The following is a 15,073-nucleotide window of genomic DNA, read 5'->3' on the forward strand; positions in this document are numbered from 1 at the left end:
TCCGACGCGTCCACAGCAGAAGCACATAGGCCTGTCATCAGAGGTGCGCCATTCCTCCGGGTTTCGATAAGGAGGACGAGCGTACGAACTTCGTGGTAGAGCGAGTACGCCGGGTGAACGGTAGTCGGGTCTGAGGACTTGGCTAAGTGAGTGGAGTCCGACATTGGCCAACTCTTGCCGTACAACGGTCTGAATAAGAGATATTGTTGCTTGGGAATCGTCTGGCGCGCGAATCTGGGAAGGAACTGGAGATGCAGCTCCAATCTCCCGGTGGACGATGCGCACAATATTGTCGGATGCATCCGGCGCGGGTGGGAGACGGAGGTCCTCGCAGGTAGATGTTGCAGCCGTATTAGGAAGGTGAGAAAAGTTGTGAGTAATACAACGGCTTTTGGCTTCTTCGAAGCGGCGGCATTCAGCAATGATGTCCTGCACTGTCGAAGGATTCTTCAAAACAAGGAAACTGAACGCGTCGTCCGCTATGCCTTTGAGGATGTGTCCGACCTTTCCCGCTTCCGGCATCTTCTCGTCAACCTTGCGACAAAGCACAAGCACGTCCTGAATATAAGTTACATAGGACTCCGTGGAAGTCTGAACTCCGAAAGCACGGTCTTGCTACGCGGCGCGCCGGCAGCCAACAGGCTTGCCAAACAAATCAGCGAGCTTTTGTTTGCACAAGTCCCAGCTGGTGAGCTCCTCTTCATGGGTCTCAAACCAGGCGAACCAAGGCGAACGCGTGGGTAACGTAGTCTCTGCACGGAAGGAAAAAGGACTTGATAGTTTGACCTTGAGGGCTTGTTTGAAAGGAAATAATTGCATAAATTATGGAAACTTGATAAAAAAGAAAATATTGCCTTAACAGCCGCGATTACAGGGTCATAACCTGTTACCTGCAGCACATCAGTTTCCTTATTACGTTGAGGCCAAGAACGCTATAGCCCGTACAAGCAAATTAAATTTCTCTCTGTTTTCATTAAAGTTGGTCTCTCCTCGCAGTTAGCATTATCTAGTCGTTGTACACGTCACCCTGTAGTTGACTAGCAGAAAAATGAGCTAACAAATATATTTAGTAAATCGTCTACTAACTCTCATGAATGCGTCTTTCTATACCACTTGGCGCTCAATCGCGTTGACCCTCCAGTCCATACCGATACGATAACTGAGTTTCAGTTGCACGTCTGCCTTTGCTCAAGTACACAATTACCTTTTGAACTTGAGTGACCTTACTATGACTGTGCTAGCCTGACCACGTTCATGACTACAGTAATGATTGATTGATGTGTCAGTGCAAGTGTCTGCTCTTTGTAATCTCAACACCTTCGCTTGCAGGGCGACTCTGGCGGCCCGCTGATGGTGCAGTCAAGGTCAAAGCAGTGGACCCTAATCGGCGTCATTTCCTGGGGCATAAAATGCGGAGAGCCAGGAGTCCCTGGGATCTACACTCGGATATCACACTTCCTCGACTATATTTATGAACATGCAGTAAATCAATGACCACCAGCCTATACCATAAAAATAAACTCACTTCATTGTCGACATCCCAAATTCTATATTTCATTAGAGCATGTTAAGATCTTCTCTTGGCACCACACACAAAATCGCAGTGAATGGATACACAAAGAAGTCAATGCAGACTTGTGCTAGCACAACAGCGTGGATGTATCAAGGGATGCAGAAATGTGATCTTGGTATAATACATGCGCTTTTTAAATGCTAAGGCATGCAAGGCAAAAAAACCTAATCAACCTTGGATAGCAGTAGTACAGTAGATATCAATTGCCAATAGCCATGTAGACTATGGACGTTAGACATCACACGGCAGCAAGATTAAATAATAATGTGCTTGCTAGATTTCATTGAAATGCAATGTTCTTGCTGATCCGATGATGCACGTTTACCAGAGCGGCTTCATTCGAAAAGAGCTCATCTCTGTTCCCCTTGAACTTTCCGAGAGGAAGTAAAATCAAGTGCCATGGGAAAATTTATGCAATGTATATAAATCGACTAAATACATGATTGATACGCTTTGATAGTTCTCAAGTAAACAAAAAGCTGATTGTATCTTCCCTGGTGAAAGATAAAAAGAATTTGTGACCTGGTTAGAGAAACTGTTAAGGAAGCTTTCCCTAAGTCAAAAAAAAGGAATACTTGCCTCACAAACGCATAAGCGTGCGATGTTAACAAGTTCGTCAAATAAACATTAAACTTAATTTAACCCCGTGACACAAGGCAGAAAGCAACCCAAGAGACCGAGCATTGACTAAGAAACAAACAGACTTATTTCCTGGAGCGGCACACAAACACACCTGCGAAGCACGCACAGACACATGAACAAAAAGTTAATCCGCATGATAGATAAGCTTCTTTCCTTTGACAACAGTGAAAAACTTGCTGTTCCATGTGCCTAGATGATAAAAGCTTCAAATATCTCAAGAGCATGTTGTTTGAGGAACTTTTCTTACTTTAATATATTTAAAGGTAGGACTGCAACCGCACCTCCGGCATGTACAAGTCCGAAAAGAAATATATTATGCAATATGCTGTTACTTACCCTTATTAATGGCAAAAGTTTTATTTTACTTTATTTTCAGCTTTCGTGACCTTTCCACATACCCTAATAGCTGCTTCTGGAAGTAAAGCATTTGGGACCGAATTCACAAAACTTTTCTTTAGTAAGTGATCTGGAGCCTTCGCTAATGATATGTCCAGTTTCTGGACGGACAGAATTTTTTTCTGACGAAAAATTCTAGCGTAAGAGCTTTTCGTGAATTTGGGCCTTAGTTCATAGGTAACGCTCTCCTTACCACTCTTTTCTATGTCCCGTTTCTGGCTGTTAAGCTTCCTTTTTTACCGGATGTTCCGGTTTGCTCTAAGAAATTGCTTTTTCCTAGATTGACCACCATCTGTTACAGACACCATGCCGCGAATCAGCAATGCAGCATTCGTATTTGCTGTTAGCACGTATAGTCTGAATGGCCAATGAACGCTGTCATCTTCTCGAATAATAAATCGATCTTTTTTTTCATACCGTCACATACCGGCCACGACGACGGCGTGTGGGCGGAGATTTCAGGGCCCTCGCAAGGTTACTGGAACATCTAGCACTGCTTAGTGTGATTGCGTAACAACATGTCAGTGCCCGGGCCACTTTGATTCATATTTTTCGCAAAGCATTTAACATTTAGATTCAGGAAGCGTTTCGCGAAGCCAAATGCTGCTGCGCCATTTGTGAAGTAGAATTGACCTACTTTCTAGGCCTCCATGCCATCTCTCTGTGCTTAAAATCATCATAACAAACACCTGATCGCGATAATAAAGACAAGCCATCACTATCACTTTGTCTTCAGCGAGAAAGACGACTAAGTCAGGGCTGATTCTACTAGTTCTGTATTGCTGTCACGACGAATAGCAAGAGATACCGGCGAATTCCGATCGAAGTAGACCGCCTGGGCACTGCCGGGTTACGCAGACACGGTAAACGGTGGGATCCGTTCCGCTAAACTTAACCGTAGCCCGCCAGACTCCGCGCATGCGCAGTCATGGCAGGCGGTATTCGTAACGGTGACAAATGAGGCCGGCTCCCGCTTGCCGACAAAGTTCAACAGCTGGCCTGAAGAATATTATGCTGAAGACTCAAGTAATGTTCAGTAGCCTAGCAAAAGAACCAGAATTTGCGAGTGGCAGTCAGCGACTAGAATCGGTGAAAGAGTGCATATACCGGGTGTTACAGCGAACACTTTCAAAAAGTTTCAAAAGGACTGTGGCAGATAGCACTTCTAGTTCATGAGCTGGTCTACTCAAAGAGGCGGAAATTTTTGCACAATAAATTGAAATGCATAATCGACTAAATAACAAAAAATCTATAATTATGTTCCTAAATAATTACCTTATGACCCACATTGCAATTGGAAAACTATTGGCGTTCCAGTTACTTTCTTAACAAAACGTCGTTTTATACGCTGAAGCACAGAAGTGGAACGCCAATGCATTTCTCCGCAAAGTTTGGGAATTATCTCGAAACTGGCGTCATCCTGAGAATTCGTTTCAAGTGGATCCGCCTTGCAAACTCTACGGCTACAATTTGTAAATTGCAATATGGGCTATAAGGTAATTAGTTATAAACTTAAGTAGTGAAATTCTGTTAATTCGTCGATTAGGAATTTTAATTCTTGTGCAGGTAATGTCCATCTCTTCATGTAGGCCAGCTCTTGAACTAGCATTGTCCTATCTGCCACAGGCAACCATTAAAAATGTTTGAAAGTGTTAGCTAAACACCCTGTATATAGGCCATCTTAGTCACAGGTAACCAGGTTCTTGAGAAGTAAATTTACGCAATAATAAAAATGGGTTGGAGCGCACTGTGACAGGCATAACCAAATCATGACCGGCAGCTTGCCTCAATACTTGAAAATAGAAGCGCAGAATCACGGCATTTTCCCGGTAGCAACATATCAAATAGAAACTTGAAGGTTAACAAGGAAGCTTGACAAAATCTTAAGGACCACGCAACGTGCGATGGAACGGAAAATGATAAGTGCAACGTTAAAAGACAGTAAGACAGTGGTGTGAAATATAAAGCAAACGGGGTTGGTCGATATTGTATATAGTTGACATTAGGAGGGTGAAAATGCCGCAGAACTCATCTCACGATAAGTGTCGACAGTTGATGCGATTGCAAGGAAGCAAAGTAGCGACGCACCGTATAGCCGCCACAGACACACGTCATGTACGACGCTTGTTTGCTGCCGGGTTCCTTTCTCGTGCTTCCCTTTAGACGTGCTGGGTCATTCAGTGGTGCCGCCGCGAAGTCCGCGCATGGGGCTTGTCGTAGAAGTTTTTATGAAAATATACGAGGCGGCTTCATTTCCGCGCAAGCACCGGAAAAATCTTAAGTTATTTTGTTTTGCCATGTAAAAGTGGCACCTAATAAGTGGCACATAGTTACTCGAGTTGGCGTCAAAGAGGATCACTGAACAGCGAGACATAAGCAATGGTACATACCCAGAAACAAGTTTGCGTGAAACGGGTAATCCGGTGAGCGGCACATACCCAGTGTCGCATTCCCGGTGACCAAAAATGGCCCGGTGGTTGGTTTCGAACCCTGTTGCCTCTACGGCAGCCCGATGCTCTAGCCATCAGGGTCTTCCCATTGACATAAGTTGGAGGGAAACGGACGGACGGACGGACGGACGGACGGACGGACGGACGGACGGACGGACGGACCGGACCGACAGACAGACAGACAGACAGACAGACAGACAGACAGACAGACAGACAGACAGACAGACAGACAGACAGACAGACAGACAGACAGACAGACAGACAGGACAGACAGACAGACAGACAGACAGACAGACAGACAGACAGACAGACAGACAGACAGACAGACAGACAGACAGACAGACAGACAGACAGACAGACAGACAGACAGACAGACAGACAGACAGACAGACAGACAGACAGGACAGACAGACAGACAGACAGACAGACAGACAGACAGACAGACAGACAGACAGACAGACAGACAGACAGACAGACAGACAGACAGACAGACAGACAGACAGACAGACAGACAGACAGACAGACAGACAGACAGACAGACAGACAGACAGACAGACAGACAGACAGACAGACAGACAGACAGACAGACAGACAGACAGACAGACAGACAGACAGACAGACAGACAGACAGACAGACAGGACAGCAGACGAGACGGACGGACGGACGGACGGACGGACGGACGGACGGACGGACGGACGGACGGACAGACAGACAGACAGACAGACAGGACAGACAGACAGACAGACAGACAGACAGACAGACAGACAGACAGACAGGACAGACAGACCAGACAGACAGACAGACAGACAGACGACAGGCCAGACAGACAGGACAGACAGACAGACAGACAGGACAGACAGACAGACAGACAGACAGACAGACAGGACAGAAGACAGACAGACGACAGACAGACGACAGACAGACAGACAGACAGACAGACAGACAGGACAGACAGACAGACAGACAGACAGACAGACAGACAGACAGACAGACAGACAGACAGACAGACAGACAGACAGACAGACAGACAGACAGACAGACAGACAGACAGACAGACAGACAGACAGACAGACAGACAGACAGACAGACAGACAGACAGACAGACAGACAGACAGACAGACAGACAGACAGACAGACAGACAGACGACAGACGACAGACAGACAGACAGACAGACAGACAGACAGACAGACAGACAGACAGACAGACAGACAGACAGACAGACAGACAGACAGACAGACAGACAGACAGACAGACAGACAGACAGACAGACCCCGTGCAGATGGGTGAAGTACCCTAAAATAAAGAAAATGCTAATCGCATAAAATTGAGCTGGGCACGACATGCAATGCGTAGGGCCGATAACCGGGGATCTGTTAAAGTTCCGGAATTGGAGCCTAGAAAAGGCGAGCGCAGTCAATGGTGGCAGAGAATTAGTTGGTATTGTAATAGGATGGGATGGATTTATTTACAAGAATGATGGATGGTTAGCGTAGCGCAAGGGACAGGACGGTCATGCAAGCCCAACAGGCAGCGGCCAGCTCCTCGCGCACCCTTCTTCCTGTTCCTTCGGCTGCGCCGTGCAGCGTGACAATTTCTCCGGGGGCAGACGAAGCTCGCCGAGCGAGTTACACAGCAGCGTGACAGTATTATAAAATTGGGATATTCGCAGGCATAAGATAGGTTCGGCTAGCGCAAGACAGGTGTCATTGGAGATAGCTGCGAGATGCCCTAGTCCTGCGGTGTACATAAATAGAGTGATAATTATGATAATAATGATGGTGATAATGCAAGGTAAGATGGTTGGCAGCCTAGTGCAGGATGACTCAAACTGTAAATAGACAACCAGGAGTCATCAAGAAGAAAGAAACACAGACAGGGAATTGGAAGCAAAGAATGGAAACAAGAAAGACCATAAAGATTTACAAAATTAGGAAGAAAGAAATAAGAAGAGATAAATCTGTACGTTAACAAAAATGAAGTGCCTTGCTACTTGAGGCTCGAGTTGGTTGCCTAAGGACAAAAACATATCGGATCAAGATGAGGCAGTGGTATGCTGCAGCGAAAATCCGGATACCACTCAGCACATCCTAATGGATTGCGAAGGTATACAACCCGTGAGGCCAAAGTACACCTTCCAGGAGCTCTCTGATTTAAAATGCGTGGAAGAATCAACCAGTCAGCAGTCGAGGTAAGCAAGTGAGTTTTAGAGTATTGGTGAAAAAAGCAGGGAAGAGATTGATACAACCGGATCCGTTACAGACGTAGGTAGTGTTACAAAGTTGATAGAGAAGTTTCGAGGACTAGAAGGAAGAATAAGGAGATGTATACAAAATGCTAGAATGAAAAGCATGTATAGCATGCCTGATTACCTCAAGCAGGCTAGATGACTATTCGTCGCCGCCCTGTTTCAAAGGGGATGCCAATAAATCATCATCATCATCATCATCATCATCATCATGAATACGGCTGCATAAACACTTCCTCAATGACGTGTCCCTGCGTTTGCTAGACTGTGTGCGGCTACATTACTTCACTGCTATTCGCATTAACGTCGACCTTCATCTGAGATGGGTTCTGCCAGAATTTCTTTGGTACACTTCAGTGTTCCGAGTTTTGGATCTTTTAATACAATAAAGAAAAGCTGATCCTTTTGTGTTCTTCTTCGGTGTAAAGGAAGGAAAGTTTACACGACTGATACCACTTGGGTCATTTATTTTCATCTAATTTGCATGCATTTTAGCTTTGCCGTGAATCTTTCATAGGTATCATTCCCTATGACATTGTAGGGCGTCTGTGGAGCGGTGGATGTCACGTATAAGTCATTATAAGTGTTCTTACTCGAGCCCCTTCCACATTTATTGCTTCAAGAACACGTGCCTAGCTCGGTGCACCAATTGTGACTGGCCATCTGCACCAGTATGTTCGACAACTTCATTGGAGATAGCTTTCAATTGCTCTGATGAGTGCGCGTGAGACGTGTGCTACGAGAAATGCACAGACACTTACTTGGAAAGTTGCAGCCGCAGTTTTTCGGGGTGACAAGGGGTCTTCGTGAAAGGCTAGGGTTCGTTACAAATAACTGGTAGCATGCGATTGCCGCAGTATTCTGATAAATCATTTATCGATGTGCTTTTCGGTTCCATGTGGGAATCGAATTGCCACGATTTGCAAATTCTAACATCTATTCGAATACTTTACATGGTAGATGTGTGGGATCAACCAATTTCCTATAAAAAAAATGCAACAAATTTCCCTGCGACCACAGTCACTATGAAGTATGAAACGTTATTTGCTAAAGCATGCCGCTTCGCCCAGGATTAAAGTGCGGTTACTTCCCCACACCAGTGTTGCTCTGACGTATACTATCACTTTAGCATTATTTGGTATAACAGTGGCCGCCACCATTACGATGATAAAAAAGTCTGCTTTTATTGTCTACCGTCGCCGCAGACAACGTCATTGGAGTAATAATCTCGGCAATACACACTGGTTCTCTTGGCCCACGAGACTGCGGTAATGAACTTCATCCTATTACTTCCCACCACTTATGCTCTGAAGAGTCCTTAGTAGGTGAACAAACGACTTGTGTGTCATTAAGGATTCATTTAAGCTTGTAACACACCGTAATTAATAATGGGCAGTGCATTAGTGGCAGTCAGCTAAAAGTTATAATAGTATCTGAATAAGAGTATTCTTTATTATTTACGAAAAATATTGATAATCATTCCGAAATCATAAGCATTTGGCTCGAATCTCTTCTGCCCTTATTTATTTGTATTTCAATTTGGTGTAAAAAGTTACTTTTAGAACTCCCCTACAAATAATAAAACAAAAGAATACTCGGTGTTTGCGAGGGCCGTTAATATGGTTGCTTAGACTGGGTGGAAAAATACGACTTAAACTGGTCTTAGAACTGGTTGCAACCGTCTGTATAGCTTGTTTAACCTTTTATTTTAGGAACAAAGTATATATCTTAAGTAACGCGAAAGATACTGATTACGAAAGAGAACTTTAAATGTATTACGTTTACGAAATCCTGATCTGATATAATAGACAAAAATCCTATATAGTAATTATTATTATTATTACTATATTATTATTATTATTATTATTATTATTATTATTATTATTATTATTATTATTATTATTTCTATAATATGCAAAATGCATGGCACAATGAAACCAGAGAAAAAAAGCCGGGAAGCTTGACTCCAAAGGTATCCAACTCAATTGTCCATCACTCCACATCGAACAGGATAAATGAGAACTCACTACAAAGAGCTGGATGGCGCGAAGTAAGCTCTAGTTACACCACACTGGCTTGCAAATCTTTCCTCAAATATGTAGATGTCCTCGAATGTTAACTCACAGGGAAGTTTATGTGAAGGGCTGAAGCCAATGCCGATGTCTGCGTCTTAAGAAGCGACGTAATAAAGCGCTATAGAACTGAGCTTCCTTCCACGGTGAGCACTTAACCTTGTATACTGATTAAAAAAAAAGGCAAATAGTACTTCGCCAGCGGAATTTTTATTGGATGGCATAAAGAAAAGGACTGAACAGAATTTTTTTTACCTTCTATGTCAAAGAGCACAATCCGATTCCTTGTGCAGAATTATTGCAAAAAGTGGAGACTAGTAGCACAAAAAACTGAAATCCTTCATCGCATAATTCATAAAATGTCACTCATTGCGCACCTAACTAATTAGTATTCGACATATACTGGAATTTTCTATAACTGCAGCAGGTGAATTCTGAAGGAAGATTCACTTCGAATGACTTCGTAGGGTGACACCAGTTTTGAGATAAATTTTCCAAATGCGTGCGACAAAATGTGCGGCTGTCCTTTCGCACTAAATTGTGTAATGACTCTTTTGTTCCTGGAACAAGCGTCGCATGGAATCACCTTCCCTCCACACTCGCAAGCATAACTGATGACCACGAGTTCAAGATCGCTTTACAATATGCCTTGTATTGTTTTGTTGTTAGTTGCACACGTTCGCCACGTTCGCCACGTTAGTTGCACATTCGCCACGGTCCCCCCAATGCTTTCTGTAGTGCCTTTGGGCCCTGAAAGTATTTTCAATAAATAAATAAATAAATAAATAAATAAATAAATAAATAAATAAATAAATAAATAAATAAATAAATAAATAAATAAATAAATACAGTACCATCCCAATTATGTTTGTGCTTCAATGGATAAAACAGCATTTTGTTATGAAAGTAAGTGTAACAACAGTGCAGTGTTATTGCAAGTTAGAAGGCGCCTATCTAGAAACTGGTGTCAGCCTCAGAATTCGTTTGTTGTGCATATGCCTTGAAAACTAACCGGCTCGTAATCGTAAATTGCAATCGAAATATGTGCCGTAATGTGATTACGTAAAACTTAACTTGTGAAAACTTTGTAATTATTCAATTATGCATTTCGATTTATTGAGTAAGTAATGCCCACCACTCCAAGCTATCCAAGGATTTAAGTAGCGCTATCAGCTATTGGCTAATTTTAGAAATTCTGTAAAAAAAAGAATACGAGGTAAAATGAGGCTTAAAATTCTCAATCATGGAAGTAACACAACTAAAGCGTGGGAGTAAAATGCCTCGGAATCTAAGAACAAGCGCGATGAATGCACCAGGCAAGCAGTGAAAGGCCGCTTCTCTTTCTTTGAGGACAAACAGAACTGGAAATCACTTTCTTGGCACCGCACGTTCCAGCTTCTCAAGACGTCTTTCGACTGGAAGGAGTCGTAGCGGCACGCCACGCGATTTCGAGGTCACCGGTCGATGACCTAAGACCAACGTAATCGATAATTGCCAGAAACCGAGGTGAGAAAGGGCCGAACAAACGTCCACCACTTTCATTACATGCCGGCAAAAAAGTGAGCGCCAGCGCTTTCCGTGTCCGATGACTCTTTGCTCGGGCACCAAATTGAATCGACGCGGAAATACCATTTGGAGAGTTCTCTGCAGAGTGCAAATAAACTTCCAACACACATCAAAGGTAACCTTCGCCACGTCAACTGTCAGAGCGGCGAGCGGCGGGCGGTCTTAGGCGCGCTGCATATTCTTCTTCGTTCTTGAAATTGCATGGTCTAGACTCCATGGTACTTATTTTCGGTTATACTCTCGCTGAGAATTCTAGTTGCTTCTCTTTCAAAGTTCAGAGCCACTTGCAAGGGCTTATTTGCTCGAGAATGTGTCTGGGTTTTCTCACCTTTTCTACGATAACCTCGCTTTCTGTTCAACGTCATTAACCTTCACGGTTCTCTTGAATTGTTACGAAAAGACACGGCAATGAAAGCCATGGTGTTGCTGGCTTTTATTTCTTCTGCAGCCAGAACTGTTGCCTAAAATAAAAAAACACCGCATATCCACGAAATGAATAATGATGAGTGGGCGAAGCACCGGGGGATCATTCGAGTAACCGTGAATCCCTCGTACATTGCCTTGGGATCAGTGCAGCAGCACGGCGATGCCGGCAAGCGGACCCAGAGGCGGCGAGAGTGCGGGCAGCGGCGGCAAAACGCCGGAAGCGTTCTCTACCTGAGGTTGGTGGCACCGATGCTCGGTTCAAGCGCGAGCTACGCGAGCCCTCAGCTCCGGGTCCGCTTGCCGGCGTTCGCGTACTGCTGCAGCTTTGCGGGCCCTCAGCTCCGGGTCCGCCTGCCGGTGTTGCCGTGCTGCTGCAGCTTCGCGAGCCCTCAGCTCCGGGTCTGCTTGTTGTCTGCCTCGCCGTGCTGCAGCAGCTTTGCGAACCCTCGACTCCGTTTGCAGTTAAGCCGCGCCCCTAGCGGACTCCATGGAAACCAGAGCTACGGACGACGAGGGGGGGGACAAGGCTCGGCCCTAAGGTGCTTCACCCCTAAAACAACTTTCTTGAAAACTTTGGCCGCACGGGGCTCGCCCGATAGAAACCTTGCCCGTATATAACTTTTGCGCGCACGTTTTTAAAGAAATTTTCTAAAAAGGCTGTATTTTTTATTCATGATTGATGCATATTCTAATTGTGGCCTAATATGAATGGTATAACGTAGCTTCTTCTAAAACCCATGTGGAGTTATAAAAAGTCTTTCTCAAGTAACCTTTCTCTCCTCTTTGGTTTTTTTTTTTTTTTGCTTTTCCTGTAACAATTCGAACAGGTTGTTCCAGATAAGTTATTAGAAATGGGAACTCCGAGTTACCCGTAAGACAAAACAGGTTCTGGTGCGGTGTCATTTAGGAAGTAGTCTAGAGCGCAATGCACATCTCGCGCACAGTGTTCGATACTCCCTCTTACAAGTCGTTTGCAGCACTACCTACGGTACGAGGCGTACACAGGAAATATCCTTGTGCAGCGGAATATGGTTCTGGGCGTAACTGTATGTTTATTGGAGGGATTAGATAGTCTTGTTTTTGTGTAGTACGTGATACGTAACGGCGATATGTGTCATGTTCGAACCTTTGTGCGTGCACGTCGTATATGCCGCGAATTGTTGTAGCGGTTACGGGATAGCCACCCGAGCCATGTTTAGGCAGCCATATTATGGCAGCGCCTGACACTGCCTAGACCACCCACTCCGATCCGAACTCACGCTTGTTACTGCCCCTCCGCCCGCACAACAAGAAATAAGTGCCAAATCCATCATCACTTAGTCTCATCTCTCGCTGAGGGCAAAGCATTAGGTACGTTTTGTCGTTACTGTTGAGATCAGTTATTTGTTCTAACTCTGCTAGGACTAAGAGGCAGCATCTAGCAGCAAATGTTCATTTTTAGTTAGCATATTGACGCTACAGCATTAGAGCGGGGGATCCATTGACAGTGCGGAACGCTATGAAGGCCTCATTGACCACTGCATCAATTTACTACTCCGCTGTAGTATGGTACGTGATGACGGTAGCGAGCAAGCACCAAATAGACGCCAAGCAGACGATGCGCGGATGAACATTGATAAAAGCGTTGGCCCTTATTTCTAGCTAAGGAGGCCACAAGGAACTGCTGAAAAATCGTATAGATGAAGGAAATCCCCATTGTCTCTTTCATGAATGTAAACGCAGCTTATGGTTACATCGCCAAAACATTTGTTGAACTAATCCATCAACCATGAAGCATGTATCGACCGGATGACAAGGGCAGACACTGACCAGACGACGCCGCGCGGGTTAACACATATTGAGGAGCATTCGACCTAGCTCTCGACTAAAAAGCCCTGCAGCTTGCACAGTGCTGCAAACTACTTGTGAGATGCAGTCACTGCTGTCAACTCTAGAAAACTTTACCTACATCTACGTATTTTAACCCTTGTTGATAGAAATAGGAACATTTGTTCAAATCTGGGGAAATTTTTCGCTAGGACATTGAAACGGGTGGAACTGCTTACGTGAAGGCGTGTTCTTATTTCAATCCGCTCAAACTATCTCCGCATTAACATGCGAAGTAGGTCTTGATCGTATCGCTGTGCAGTGAACACATTTCGCCAAGCAGACGACAAGGTGTGGATGCCCTGGTTCCTCGACGGAGTGCTGCTACTACGATTTTGCCGTTCGTACTGTCCTTTCTGCCATTCGAAAGCTGTGCTTTCTATGTCTGTGCACTCTGAATGAAATGCTATCTGCAAACGGCGAAACGAACATATGATGGAAAAGTAAACACAGAAGCACGGGGATATGTGGGCGTAAGTGGACACATATACTTAGCACCGGGCACGAGAATGCGGTCATGGCGCTGAAGAGCCGACTATGCATGCGTATACTAAAGTTTACCGGGACCCTCCCATAGGGAGAGCAAGTTTGGACAGAGTCCCAGTGGTCATCTGTTTTGGGCGAGTTTTCCTTTGGAGAAAAAAAATTAGCCGCGTATTTTTGTGCCATGCAGCAAATGACGTGTGAGTGCGTAGAAGCAGTGGTGCTACGTCAGTACATGGCATGTAAAAACAGCAAAAATAATTAACATCTTTTACAATGCCGCTTTGAAGCGGCGTACTGTTTTGACACTGTGACATTCTGTTAGGGAAGTCCAACAACCATCTTACTTACAATTTGAATAAGGTTCCGTGCAATTCTGGCACCTTGCCTTATGTTCAAAAAATATTTCCACAACAAAGTGCACACGTGCTGGCATCTTCTTCTGTGAATATACATGGCTTCAAGCAATGCCATGTTATTAGCATAACTTGCAGTGCCACATCATTAGATGTTGAGTCTAGTGACTTCTTTATTTGAATATTTTAAAACGAGCTTACAAATAAATCTAAACTATAAAATGTGCAGTCATTTGCATAATGCAAACAAACACTTATGACTACAAAAATCATATTCGCGAACTGAACAGGTACATTTGGCAAAAATCTAGGGAAATCTAGGAAACTTTTTCAGCTCAGTTAGAGAAAAACTGGCTTTCGGAGCTTGCCAGCACTGCATGCGGTATAGTCATCATGTTCGCTCCATGGTTTCTTGCGTTCTCCCAGTTTTAACGCGAAAGCGTTAAGGGCCCTGTGTCGCAGAAAATCCGGCGTCGGTGCCAGCTTCGGCGTAAGAATCAGCGTCCGTGGCATGCATGGCGGAGACATTCATCCCAAACCACCGCGACCACACAGGCCCTCCGCGTGGCGCAAGGAATTACTGAACAAAAATTGAATTTGTCACAGTAAAATCCGTCAGAAAAATCATAAAGCATGACTTAACTACAATAACCTACAGACATGATAGCGCCGGATTGTAATTTGAATCTACGAGAAAACATAATTCTGTTACAAGGAAACTCAAACACAAATCGCTTTTTCCCGCATTTATACCATAACAACAGCGGCGCGCTCGGGTAGGTTACTTGCGAAGATCCCATCCGGATGGCGCTCGCCTCCTCGGCAGCGTTAAAGCCCTGACGGTGGCGTAAAAGGTAGCGGCGCGCAGAGGCGAAGGGGGAGAAAAAAAAACTTTTAACCTTGCACTCGGCCGCGCAACGCTTGAAACAGCGAAGCTGGGCGATCGTAGCCCAGCATTTTCCTGAAGTGCGCGCCAACTTTTCATCTTATTACTCA

At 44.6% G+C, this 15,073-nt stretch overlaps 1 protein-coding gene across 1 annotated transcript in view; it reads left to right on the forward strand.

Annotated features, from left to right (window-relative positions):
• LOC119456602 (proclotting enzyme-like) overlaps positions 1-1,536 on the forward strand; it is a 34,763-nt gene extending 33,227 nt beyond the window's left edge. The window contains exon 6 of the mRNA XM_049668742.1: positions 1,330-1,536. Within this exon, the coding sequence (XP_049524699.1) occupies positions 1,330-1,494 (165 nt within the window). The 3' untranslated portion in view covers positions 1,495-1,536. The remainder of the gene's footprint in view (positions 1-1,329) is intronic.
• The last annotated feature ends 13,537 nt before the right edge of the window (positions 1,537-15,073 follow it).

Source organism: Dermacentor silvarum, chromosome 6 (assembly GCF_013339745.2).
Source record: "Dermacentor silvarum isolate Dsil-2018 chromosome 6, BIME_Dsil_1.4, whole genome shotgun sequence".
Taxonomy (NCBI): Eukaryota; Metazoa; Arthropoda; class Arachnida; order Ixodida; family Ixodidae; genus Dermacentor; species Dermacentor silvarum.